General features: G+C 33.6%; 1 protein-coding gene and 1 pseudogene across 2 annotated transcripts; both read right to left on the bottom strand.

Moving 5' to 3' along the window:
• Window positions 1–624: 624 nt before the first annotated feature.
• Window positions 625–3,351, bottom strand: LOC105107361 (BTB/POZ domain-containing protein At3g22104-like). Of its 2 annotated transcripts, none has more exons than XM_011001254.1 (3): window positions 3,223–3,351; window positions 1,460–2,560; window positions 625–1,345 (listed from the first exon to the last, which is right to left on the bottom strand). In XM_011001254.1, exons 1-3 carry the CDS (start codon window positions 3,283–3,285, stop codon window positions 899–901), a joined length of 1,611 nt encoding a protein of 536 aa, XP_010999556.1. In that variant the 5' UTR covers window positions 3,286–3,351; the 3' UTR covers window positions 625–898. The 2 variants fall into 2 exon arrangements, with proteins under 2 accessions (XP_010999556.1, XP_010999555.1); XM_011001253.1 differs by lacking the exon at window positions 3,223–3,351 and adding an exon at window positions 2,665–2,780.
• Window positions 3,352–4,990: 1,639 nt separating this feature from the next.
• On the bottom strand, window positions 4,991–8,541 carry LOC105107360 (uncharacterized; annotated as a pseudogene).
• Window positions 8,542–13,561: the final 5,020 nt, after the last annotated feature.

Genomic DNA, 13,561 nt, shown 5'->3' with positions numbered 1-13,561 from the left:
GAATATAATGTTTTGATCCTAATACAGTATATCTTAATCGAGATTATGAAAGAGTAGATATTGGTTATGAAGAAGTAGATATTATGTGTAACGTGAACTATATGAAAATAATTTAATGACCAGAGAAAATTTATCACCCTAAATAAATTTAAAAATATATATATTATTTATTTTCAAATAATATTAACCAAGAAATGTAATAACTCAACATTTAAATGATTATTCAAAACCAAAATAAAATCATATCTTTAGGTAATAAATTCATAGATAACTCTAGATTTGTTATTCTAGCAACTCCCAAATAATTTTATTATATTATTTTCATGATATATATGATATTCAAAAACTCAACAATTAGTAACATATAGGCTCTTAATGTTGAACAAATTTTATATTAGTTATTCATCTTTATGATGTTACATAAAAAAGATTTTCTTAAACTGGAAAGTAAAAAACAAAATGAGAAAATAAAAAAATAAAAAGGAAAGCTTAATTATAATGAAGGGTGTAGATATATAAAATAAAAGCATGGGACATTTTTTATTTATACATTTGTCTCGTACAAGAACAAAAATATATGGTAAAACATGCTTTAGTTTTTGGGAACTCCATTAATATGTCTTCTTGTTTCTTCGGGGCTCTCAAATTATTGTTAAATGCAGTGAGCCCCTCAACTCGCATGCTGTAAGCCGCAGAGGTCGCTGATGCAGTCTGCTCTCAATATTCTTTAGAAGCATCCATTTGATTTTCTTAATGTTCAAAGCGATAATGTCCCATGCAATTGAGAACGAAAGAAAGAAATGTCGTATTTACATCAACCCACCCATGTTTCAAACTATTAACATAATTGGCCGAGGCAATAAGAGATAAGCATAAGAATTTTGAGGCCTAATTCGTATCATGAGCAGAGTTTTGGCAATGATCTAGCCTTTCCAAGGCCATGTAAACTTGGTTTTGTCACAATTCTCTTTTCTGAACACATCATTGCACAAACTTTCTCCCATTCAGCCACCCCTTTCTGCATTCCTTGCAGTTCTGTTTCAAGATTGTCAATCTTCTTTGAATGTCCATGCCTTCTTGCATAAATAAGGATTTGTTCAAGGCCCTCTTGCTCTACCTTCGCATCACTATGAAAGGTAGATTGACTCGAGTTTTTGAGAAAAGAGAAGTGATCATGGATTGAGATATTGCTCCTGGACTGTTGAGTAATGAAACTTTGGAGTGTTTTTCTTGATGGAAAGTTTGAGTTTTGAGCAAGGTGTTCCAAAGCTTCAGCAGAGAGCTTGTCGCGGTTGACTACGGAGCAGAGTCTCATCTTTTCCTCTTCAGATAATTGAACATGGACCTGTGTTAAGCCAAATTCAAGCATTCCAAATTTGAAAAAAAAAACATATAGATTAGCTCAGACAAAATTTAGATAACTTTATGATTTTTAAAAGCCATAATCTAACTAGCATACCTGGAGATACATGTCAATGGCTTGATATAGTCTGTCACTGGATTCTCTAGCAGAATCTGGCAGAACCATTACTAATGCTGCAAACTTGGCAGGTTTCAGAAGGAAATCTGGAGCCACTTCTATAAGGTATGAGTCCATCAAGCTAGCAACCTTACTCCATTGATTTCGAGACATCTTTGAACCTTCAAGGAGAAAGGCTTTTGCAAGCCTCAAAACTAAATTCACATCATACACATGATGCTTCCTTTGTGGAGATGGAACAAGAAGATGATCCAAAGTTGATTGATCCAGCATTGAACCTATCAGATGCTCTAACTTGAGTTTATAGAACTTGCTTAAATTTTTCAACCTTGCTGCTAGTAGAATATCAAATAAGCCTTTGCAAGAAAGAGAACTCCTATCGAACAATGAAAGCAGATTGATTGAAACCTCAGTGATTTTGCACTCCTCGGCTGGTTTGACACTGAGATATATCGATTTTAGGCGAAAAACAATGAACCTAAAAATCGTAGCGTGCTCGAGTTTCTGGGACATCATCATCCTGATCACCTTGTCAAATGAATTGGCATTCAAAACCAAAAGATCTTCAAACCACCAAGTTGTTTGTGACCAGTTGTTCCTCATACTACACGTGCTGCTTGTATCACAGGATAATTGAGAACTTGAATTGTTTGACGAACATGTAAATGAGCTTGCCAGAGTAGGCAAAGTAAGCCTTCCTACAAGGCAACCCAAAACTTTCTCAAGCAAAAATGATGAATTCGTTGCCGGTAGTAAATCTTGGCACTGTTTCAGAGATTGTAGGAGCTCAGACCAAGTCCAGTAATTGATCCCTTCAAGAAACTTCTCGGTCTGATCAACTAAGTTAAGCTTTTCTGGGCTATTACTGCCAATCTCCATGTAATGAGCAGCACAGTTTAGCAGGACAACGTTAGAAGGAGTAATTTCAATGGTGCCATTGTTGTAACAAATCCTTGCCATGAGCTCAAAAACATGTGAACCTCCTGGAAAGTTGTCAAATATTACTTTCAGTTTTCTTGAACTACTAGCCAAATTACCAAATAATTTGCCGAGTCTAGCAGAGAAAGATGAAAGAATTTTCTGCAAAAAATTACACGCAGTATTAATCACATGGTTAAAACATAATATTTGTCAAATTCAGCGACAAATTTCAATGAGAAAAGGAACGTTGTAAGAAAATCAAACAGAAGATATTGAAACTTTCTTTGACCAAAGCAGGCAAAAAACAAGAAAAATTGACAGCAAAACACTTCGTTCATTGGATCCTTCTAATCCCATGTGGCTACCATCAAGAGACAAAAGCATTAAATGCATCAAACAGAACTATGAAATCCTATACGACGACACTGTGGATTTCTTTATTTATCAGAAATTATGGTAAGAAGTTTCTGTCAACAATTAATGATGAAGGCCCTATTACAATTTGTGGAAGGAAACGAAAGCATGGGTGAAATAATCATTAATGGAGACTTGAAATATCATGAAAAGCCCCACACCACTGTACAATAGTTTCAAAATAGACAGGCAGCAGAAATATTTATTGAGAATAAGTACAGGAATAGCTGCAAGTGACCCCATATATTGTTTTCAATAAAATTACCCCAAGAATTGGTAGTAACTCAATGCATAGGATCAAGCATTGAAAATTGCCACTATTCAGTGCAGAAACCACCATGAATATGGAGAGAGAGACCTTAATAATAAACATGAAAGGTAGGCAGAGGGCAGTAGAGTGTTCTTACCATGTCCACTATGAAAATTTCTTCTCCATTGACATCCACTTCAAGACTGTTGCCAGCTTCCATTGTTCGCTATAAAACAATAACAAGAACCTCCTCCAATCAGACTGACATGCAGCTGAAAAGGCCTTTTGCCAGCATAACTCAAAAGGGATAGCTGAGATATGATTATGAAGAGTTCATTCTCTGAAAAGGGATAGAGGAAAAAGTAAAATGGGTGGTCAATGGGCACGTAGACAAATTATTTATGAAGTAATTAGACAGTGAAGGGAATAAGAAGCAACGAGGTAATTTAAAATAGAAGAAAATCAACTAAGAATTAGAGGTGGCAGCAGAAAATTTCAAGAAAAGGGGAATTGTCTAGTTTGCTATAAAAGCTCTCGCAACTTTGCAGGCGCCATGGCAACAGGCATTCATCACTGTAGTAATTATTCTCATGTTCTTTTTATGTGACTATGTCAACTTCCTTTAAGACATGATATAAGTAACTAGGGATAGCTAGTATACCTACTTTAAATTTTATATATATAAAATATTTGGATAAAATTTGGTTACTTTCTCAAGATAAAAATAAATAAAAACGATATAGATAAAAATGATATTCTCGAGTACTTCTTATTTTAAAATAAATAAAGCATAAATTAATTTGAAAACTGTAAGAAAAATATATTTATTCAACTAAAAATGTTTCTATATTTTTATATTTTCTGCATTGAGGAATTATTTGAAATGGGGCATGGCCAAGAATGAGTTATGGCTTAGGCTCGTGAAGTACGGTACAAATCATTTTTTTTTTCATTTTAGTTTAATTGGACTAGAGCTGCATATACTTTCCCATTAAATTCATAATAATAATTAAAAAAAAAAAAACCCTTCTTGCATTGCATCAAACAGCAACGTATAGGACCAGTGAATGAAACTTGAGAGTAATAAATCCTTGCTTGTGGAATTGTGGTTGGTGGGGAGGTGTCCAAGAACATGAAGAAGCTCGAAATCCAAAATTATTTATCCCGAGTCTTTATCGGCTTTCCTCAAGATCCATGTTGTCTTTATTTTGTTTTCCCAAGTGAAAACCTTACTTGACCTAATCGCCTTAGCCTTTTCCGTCACTTATGGCGTCTGTTCTTGTAGTGGCTTGACTCCAAGAACTCCATTGCTTGAAGGATATTGGATCCACAAAAAAGAATGGAAGAAGAAGCTGACCAGGATCCAAAAATTCAACTGTAAGTGCAGCATACACGTTTTTGGATCCTACCAGCAAGAACAGAATAAGAAGCTGACCAGTATCGACAAATTCAACTGTATGTGCAGCACGCACGTTTTCTCTAGTTCCATACCCATTGCTTGAGAAGAGAATTAAACTGGGCGAGTACAAGCTGTGAGCTCCTCCTGGACAAACCTTCACTTCAAATATCAGTTTATCCAAATTTTGATAAACCTTACTTATAGGGCCTGGTTTTCCCAAATTTTCATTAGGAATTTTTAGTACATGAGACAGTGTTGTCCAGTCTAGTGCCATCCTGTCTCATCCAATCTAGTCATGTCCACAGTTCCATCTGCTTAACCCATCTTCTATGAAGAGTATCTATGATTTTTATAGCTTATGTTTCTATTATAAATGGAACTCCAAGCTAATAACCACTTGTGCTGAATATGAAAGTAATGATCATAGATAGTCAGCAATAAACAGCAAACCATTATTTGGTCAACCATGCATTTTTATTTTTTTTATCCGAAGATTTGCAAAACAGCCTCCACTCGTATAACCATGTCACAGAACACCTTTTCCTCCCAGAAAAAAAAAAAAAAAGAAGAATACAGATGTCAATAAAATAAATAAAAGAGTGACGAAATTAAGGATATGGACCCAACACAATCTATAAAATTGCAATCAATTTTGAGTAGTCATCAATATTCATTCCTCGGGAATGTTGAAATATCAACAGCAAGGACTAATCCATTGACTCTATCTTCTTACTGCAAACCGATAATATCAGTCGCAAATTAGTAGCCATTTATCTGAGGCCTAGGGTTGGGGTCATCAGTCGGGAAAAAGGCATCCTCACATTGCCAGGGAGGTTCCTTTGGCCAGAACATCGATCAGCTAATTTTCGATCAGAAAATGATCTTGAGAATGTTTGGGCAAGCTCCAGAGCTGAAGCTATTTTCCCATAGCGCAAACCTGTATCAGGGGAGGCAGGTTTTGGTTGCTCGACATGTTTGCGCCAGGTCTCTGGTGAAGGCTGTCTTTCCTTCTGCTGCTGATTCTGCTGCCTCCTCCCAGTCCCCCTATTGTTCCTCCAGTTCTCATTATGCCAGTTTCTTCTCCGGTCATCCACTCTCTCAGTGTCTACCTGCTGATCCTTCCGCTCAAATTTCTTTACAATCCTTTGATCCGGAGGAAGAGTGTCTGTTCTTTGACCATTACGTGAAGGAGTTGCATGCTCAGTAACTCTCAGAGTCTTAACAACATCATGCTTGGTCCTTCATGCATAACATGAATAATTGAGGAAACAAATGAAACTTACACTATTGTTAGACAAAATAATAAAACCTAACCACATGAGATAAGTAAAGCTGTTACCCAACATAATCACATTATAACACTGAGAAAGGTAATGCTGCTACCTGTCTAAATGCTGAACCAAATCATGGTTGATCATGGCAGCATCATCTTTTCCTCGCTCTTTCAAAACCTGAAAAGTGTATTGGCAATGGCATCAAGCTCAACATGAGAACTATAGATGATGAAAAACAAAATTAAAGGCTTTAACAAATAAATTGGCTGAAGAAAGAAAGGGTTTCTTTAGGCTTTTCCCCTTTATCTTTCCTGTGTAATGAAGGTAGTAAGTGCAACCCAAAAAACTATTCAGGGCAACATTTGAGTCGATAATAAACAGATCAACTGTCTCTGTAAAAAACAATGTTAAAATCGATCATGAATTTCGTTCCTGAACTCCCGGCATGGAGAAAACAAATCAACTCACCACTTCACGTGGCCGAGCACCACCAAATAACAGTTTCCTGCATCAATCAAAGATACCATCTGTTATTGCTTATTAACAGAAAGCACCAACCACATGATGAAAGATACTAAAAAGCCATGGAAAAAATAGAATTGCATCAAACTTCTGTGAAATGGAGATGCATATGGGACAGCGAATGAGTTCAACCAAACCAAATATTGGGATCATCACATTCAGATTGGACACACTAAGATGGGATTCAAGCTCTGCTCACGTTCGAGTTGAGCTCAAGGAAATCATAAGCTCTACTTCTATTAAGAATAAAATTATCATTCAAAACAGTTTGATCATTTAGTCTTTTCAATAACAGACAGGGCAGCAATAAAACAACAATACAAAATGAAATCCCTACCTTTCCCTTTCAATGTTCCCATCTAATTGTTCAAGAGGTTGTGACCGTGGCTTCAAATTCAATTTTCGTCGCTCTACCATTTGATTCTCAATCTCAACACCAACTGAAGGAAGTTTTGCAGCATTAACATTTGGGTGCAACTCTTCACTAGTAATAGCATAACCATGAGCTGGGTTGCTTGGCAGTTGGTTCTCCTATATTCAACAGCCTCACAGAAGTTACCAGAGTGAACTTAAAAGTAAACCCACCATGGCTAGGATGTTATGAATCTACCTGCATATGATGGGGGACAGGAGGTTCTGAAACCTCCAATGGCTTTATTCTTGGAAGCAACCTCACCTTAGGTCGCCCTGATGCTTCAAGGCGCGCAGGGGGCTGCACTATAGACCCACCAAATTTGGCATGCGAACATGGCAGTTGAGCCCTGTCAACATGAGTTACTGGGTTTCTCTCTTTCAATTCTGAAGGCAAAGGAAACCTGTCCCTGTCACGATCAGCAAACTCCTTTCTATGACCCGGGATCCTATCCTCAACAGTCAGACCCCTTTCCACATGCCTTGACAACATTGCATCAGAAATTTCTGTCTCACCTGCCACGTTCATCCTATTATTTGAATAACCATCAGAACCCATGTTACCTATATCTTTCTCCGTTTCCAGATGGTCAACAACATCAGCATTTGTCTGATTATGCATTGAATGATTTGTCTGCCATCTTCCCGAAGAAACCTTTTCCAATGCACTTGCATGAGCCAACTTCGACACGGCACTTGTTTCTGACCAGGTTGACTGCAGTGGCTCAATAATGCCCATGACCAACTCCTTCCTAACTGTCCATGCATTTGCATATGACCCACCAACTCTCAAACCAACAGTATCTCCTACATTCTGCGAATGCACCTCCACATGAGCTCTCTCATGAACCCTCCTTGCATGTGACTCTGCAGTTGAAGCTGCCATATATGAAGCAGTTACCTCCCCGCTCAAAGCAGCCTCTGGCATCAACTCTACCTTACTTGGTGCAACTCGAAAACTCTCATCACTGAAAGTCCGGCGTGGACCTGAAAAACCATCCAAGGGTTTCCTTTCCTCCTCATCAAAGTGACGACCAATGCATACATTACGACTAAGAAACGGAGTTTTATCATCCCAATGCCTGGTGGCTGGGGATGAATGGGGCCTAACCCAGTGATCAGGACGATTCATTCGACCTCCCCATGAATTCAGCCGGTCATGACCAGGCCAATCATTAGACCTAACAATTCTTATCAAAGACAAACCAAAATCAATATAAAGATTGCAACTTTCACATTCAGCACTTACAATTAGTGACAACTAACAATAAAGACTCGACATTTATGTGAATTCAACATCAAATAACTAACGATCCCATCTGGGTTCACCTCAAGACTTCAATAACATAATTACAATGGTGACAATAAAAATAAAAAACACAGCAATAATTAAATTAAAAATAAGAAAGAAACAAGAATTGGGACTTACACACCAGGAGCAGAAGGCAAAGGGAGATTGGTAGGGATAGAGCCACCATGAAAGTCCTTAAGACTCATTGTATGGCCACTAAAAGCTTTCTTCTTTGACATTATCTCTCTGTTCCTTTCGCTCCCAATTATATGTTTTTGTTTATGTAAAGATGCCAAGGCCTTTCTACCACAATTTGAATGGTATCTTTAACAATTTGGGGGGCAAAAAAAAAGAGTGCAGCAAAGAATAAGAAGAGAAACCCACGATTCTTTAGGCAAGAAACTGTGAGAAAAGCAGCAGGATTTCGAAGGTTGCCTTTGCCTGCCCACTATCGACGAACCTCGTGGTTGCTTGCTTTTAAGCTTCTTTCTGCTGCTTCTCTCTAGATTTGGTTTTGCTTCCACCCTCTGCCCGTACAGTTTTGTGGGATCTGATTCCACGTTTATACACACACATATACATTCAAGAATTTTGACATTTTCAAGTGAGGCAGCGGTGGGAGGGTTTGTTCTTTTTTTCTGCACTTAAACCTCATCATGCATGTCTATTACCCTGTGGGTGTTTTATTTGTTCACTGGACTTACAAGATATTCAGTGGGTCATGGGAATTAATCGTGGTGTGTGTAAGCTGTTTTATTTGTTCACTGGACTTACAAGATATTCAGTGGGTCATGGGGATTAATCGTGGTGTGCGTAAGCTGGCCCGGACATCCCACGTAAATCAAAAAAAAAAAAAGAATTTTGACATTTCAACACAAGAAATAATAATAATAAAAAAAACATATCCTTGATATATTACTAAATTCGGCTCAATTTATTATCAAATTAAAGTTTAGATTACGGTTGAATAGATTAATTTATTTTAATTTTTTCAGATAATTACAAAACCTTCTTGATCTGAGTTTTATTTTTTTTTATTTTTATAAATTATATATTTTATTGAATAGATTATATATTAAATAATAGTTTAAATCTTCAATAATAAATTTTATTTGATTCAGGATATAAAATATAATTTATAAAAAAATTATATCAAACTAAATGATTTTTCCAATTATTCATAAATTTTTTAAAAATAAAAAATACTATTTAAAAAAATATAAAATTAAATTAATCTTTTTTCCCTCTCTGCTCTTCATCATCCTTCTGGAAATTTGTTTCCTATTGTTTTAATCCTTTATGAATTTGTTTTTACAAACATCAGGAATTTGTAATTTGTAAAAACTGAAGCCCATTTACATATTTAAAAATGGAAGCCCAATAAGTAATAACAAAAAGAAAGTGGGCCTGGCCCAATAAAATGCAACATCTATATACTAGGGCCCGGCTCACTGAACCTATAAGAATGCGAACCCCTAAGAATATCCATAATTAAAGTCCAGAGTCGAAGATTTAATTGTCAGTCTTCCACCTCCCGAACATGCACTACCATATTCTATATTAATAAATAAATAAAATAAAATCATTGTTATTAAAAGAATAGCAGATCGGCCCAAGATCTAATTGACTCACTTATTAGCCCAAGTTGAGTGTCAAAAACAAATTAATACAAAGTTAACACGAATAATCTGATAAATCAACTCCATATCAATTTAAAATCAAGTTTGTTTATTTTTTAAAATCAAAAAAATATTATTTTTACTCTTTCAAAATATTGATTAGCCTAATTATAGAGAACTCAAGATATATTTTTTTTTACTAGATTTTAAAACTTGTTTGGATGTAAATTTAATGAGTTGTATTTTGAATTAGTAGTTAGGGATATAATTAAAAAAAAAATGATCAAAATAAAACACAGAAGAAAATCATGTTGTCAATTTTCATAACCTCCTTTCAAATTATTTTCAAATTCATTTTTTTTCTTTAAAAAAAAAAGAAAAGGAAAGAAAAAAAGAAAAATCAAACCAATATTATTTTAAACAACATTATTTTCCTTCTTCCCCAGTGCATATAGAGGAAAGGAAAAGGAAGATTTTAATTATAGGGAACTCAAGATATTTTTTTTCTTAGATTTTAAAACTTGATTGGATGTAAATTTAATGAGTTGTATTTTGAATTAGTAGTAGGTGATATAATTATAAAAAAAATCAAACTAAAACACAAAAGAAAGTCATGTTTTTAATTTTTAATTGTCATAACCTCTTTTTGGGTTATTTTCAAATTCATTTCCTTTCTTTAAAAAAAACAAAAAGAAAAAGAAAAATCAAACCAATATCATTTTAAACAACATTATTTTCCTTCTTCCCCTGTGCATGTAGAGGAAAGGAATAAGAAGATTTTAAATTGTTTTTCCCACTCTCTCTCTTCTCCTGCCTTGACCACTTACCTGACACAACTCATACCCTCACATACCCTACCACTATGTCGAAAAAAAAAACAGAGGTGCCATACCATGCAAACATACTTTGAGGTAGCTGCACATAAGCCTCCCCAGATCACCTTGCCCTGCAGCATGACGAGACAGGACAGGGTGACCTTCTCTCCCCCTGCCTATAAATATTAAAAGGCAAAGTAGAGAAAAAAAGAGGGGGAGGAAGATTTTGAAAAGGATAAAGACTAAAACGAGGAGAGGTTGGAGAGAAGATTTAGGATGAACGAGAGAGATTGAAAGAAGAAATAGAGGGAGAAATAGAGAGAAAGAAGAGAGGGAAGAAACGAAGGAAAAAAATAAAACATAGAGAGAAGAGACGAGACTAAGGGGAAGAGAAACCAGAGTTGAAAAACAAAGGACAGAACGAAGGAGAGGCAGAGAAATTTTGGGTGAAAGAAATAGAGACGAACAAAGGCAAGGGAGAAAATAAAAAAAAAAGATAAATAAAAGATAGAACCAAAAAGGGAAGGGGGAAGAACAAAAAACAGAGGGGGAGATTGTTTTTGAAACCAGAGAGAGAGAGAGAGAGAACAAAAATAGAAGAAAAAAAAATTGGGAGAGTAATAAGAGTAATAAAAGAGAATAGGGAAAAAACCACCATAAATTGTTGCCTATCACTACGAAGTCGCCACTATGAACCACTAAAAATAGCAACACCTCCATAAAGCCACTGCAGAGAGGAAAGAACATTATTGATAGATAAAAGATAAATAAAAGCGAAACAGAGAATGAAAAGGAAGCACAAAAAGGAAAAAAGCAAGAACATAAACAAAGGATAAGGAAAATGTAGGGAAAACATTATATCTTTTCAATAATTTTAAATATTTTAATCATTTTGTTATTTTTTTTTGTTTTTATTTAATTTTTGTGTGTCAAAACATCTTGAAAACACACAAAAAAAATACAAAAAAAATAGTTTGGATTTGAAATTGAACCAATAATCAAGCATCATAGAAAAAAAACAAGGTTTGAGAATTATTAGGCCAAGAATTAAAGAGAAAATTTAGAAAAGGGCTCAATTTGATTTAACATAGCTAAGAATGAGAGAAATTTGAAGTTCAAGGATAATTTTTAAATAAATAACCAAGTTAGAAGTCAATTAGAGACCTCACAGCCAAAAAGAATGATTTTACAACAAATAATTAAATCTAGAGAAATAAATTGATTCAATTAAATACACAATAAAAAAAAAGAAAATGGGATTAAAGTATTTTGAAATACTAAAGGCTAAATTGAAATTATAAAAATCAATCAATTTAATTTAGAATTTAAATTGAAAGAAATTTCAAGATTAAATATCTTAAACTAAATAAGGAGAGTGTTTTACCATACTTCTCCTCTAAAGTACTATTCATTGGAATAGTGTTTTGATTATTTTTTTAATTTTATTTTTTAATATTATATTTTTTTTATTGAGTTATTATACTCTCATTATATGGATCATGAGTTTTACAAGTTAACTCGTTAACTTAATTTTTTTAATTAATTTTTTTAATTTTATCTTTTAATATTGAATTGATTAATAATTAGATTTTATGATTTGTTTTGTTTGCTTTTTTGTTATGTTATTTTGGCCACATGACTCAAAAATAGTATTTCAAATGTTAACTTTAGTAGATTCGAGTTGTTTTTTATGTTTTATTTTTAGTTATTTTTTTTTAATTTTATTTTTCAACATTGATTTGATTGAGAATTATATTTTATAATTTATTTGAAATTGATTTCTATAAAGTTATTAGTGTCTCGTAGCGCAATTTGAAAATTTGATATTTTAATGTAAGTTGATCCGATTCAATCTAATATATTGTTATCTTAACATTAAAAAAAAAATATCATCTTAATTTTTTTAGTTAAACTATATTTTTATGAATTGTGTAAATTACTTTTAAGTCGCAGATTCAGCCATAGGTCCATCCTTATATAATTAAAATGTTTTATCTAAAAAAATATTAGTAATAATTAAATATTTTTTTTACATTAACTTTTTTTTTATATGATCCATAGCTTACGGCGGTTAAAAAATGTAGTCTATGCTAATAGTAAATTATGCTTGGACAAGTGTAACAAGACATTTATTTAGCTAAGTAGCATTATTTCCCAAATTCCACTTTACGTCACACCAACATCTCATCCTCTTTCCTTCATTACCGCAAGGCATTGATCATCCACTTGTTTATCTTAACAAATCCCTAGAGTTTATGTCAATAACTTTGAAGAATTCACAATTATTAAACTTTCACACAATTTAAATATTTTTTCACTAAAAAATATTAGCAATATTGCAATCATAGATTTAATAATGATAAAAATCGGGCATTCTTTAAGCATATGAACCACAAATCGTTTCTAAATTTCTACCCCTGACCTTGCAATAACTAAAGACGTGACCTAAGGCATTTTTTTTCTGGGAATAGAGCCATCCACCATGCATCAATGCACGTCGAAATTGACAAAAAAAATCATTAAATTCCAAGTTCGATAGGTTCAAATCAAACAAACGCATGCCAACATGTCAGATATCAATCAATTTTACAAGCTAACGAAGCAAATGCTCAAATTTATAATAAAATCATATCAAAATCCATTAAAATAACATCATATATATATATATATATATATTTTGCTTTATATATTAAAATTATTTTTAAAATTAGTATATCAAAATAATTTAAAACATATAAAACAAGTTAAATATTTTTTAAAATTAAAACTTGAAAAATACAGTATAGCCCATTTTCCAAACACTTCAAAAATAGAGCACATCTCATCCTCTTACGTTACCTTCATAGCCACAAGGCATTGATCACCCACTCCTTTCTCTTAAAAAATTCTCTATAGTACTTAATGAATCAATGCTTACACTATTTAAATATTTTTTTTGTTAATAAAATATTAACAACAAAAAAAACATTAGCAATATTTAAATATATTTTTATAATAAAAAAATATAATCTAATCCACAGGATATATAATACAGGTGAATTATCTGTGAAACCACCCTAACATTGTTGACAAAGTCAACAATGTTTTGTCAACAATGTTAGACACAAATTTGGTGCCACCTACCTTGCCCTTGTCTTTTGCATGGATGCTTGCCTATAAATAGAC

This window comes from Populus euphratica, unplaced genomic scaffold (assembly GCF_000495115.2).
Source record: "Populus euphratica unplaced genomic scaffold, PopEup_1.0 scaffold157.1, whole genome shotgun sequence".
NCBI classification, from domain to species: Eukaryota; Viridiplantae; Streptophyta; class Magnoliopsida; order Malpighiales; family Salicaceae; genus Populus; species Populus euphratica.
This window is presented reverse-complemented; position numbering and strand designations above follow the sequence as displayed.

Bases quoted from the DNA above. Each gene is read 5' to 3' on its own strand.
- LOC105107361 (XM_011001253.1), bottom strand. From the start codon at position 2,739: ATGAACGAAGTGTTTTGCTGTCAATTTTTCTTGTTTTTTGCCTGCTTT. The intron at 2,561-2,664 runs TTTGATTTTCTT...AATTTTTTGCAG, and splicing joins GAAAGTTTCAATATCTTCTG to AAAATTCTTTCATCTTTCTC. The intron at 1,346-1,459 runs GTATGCTAGTTA...GGCTTAACACAG, and splicing joins CCATTGACATGTATCTCCAG to GTCCATGTTCAATTATCTGA.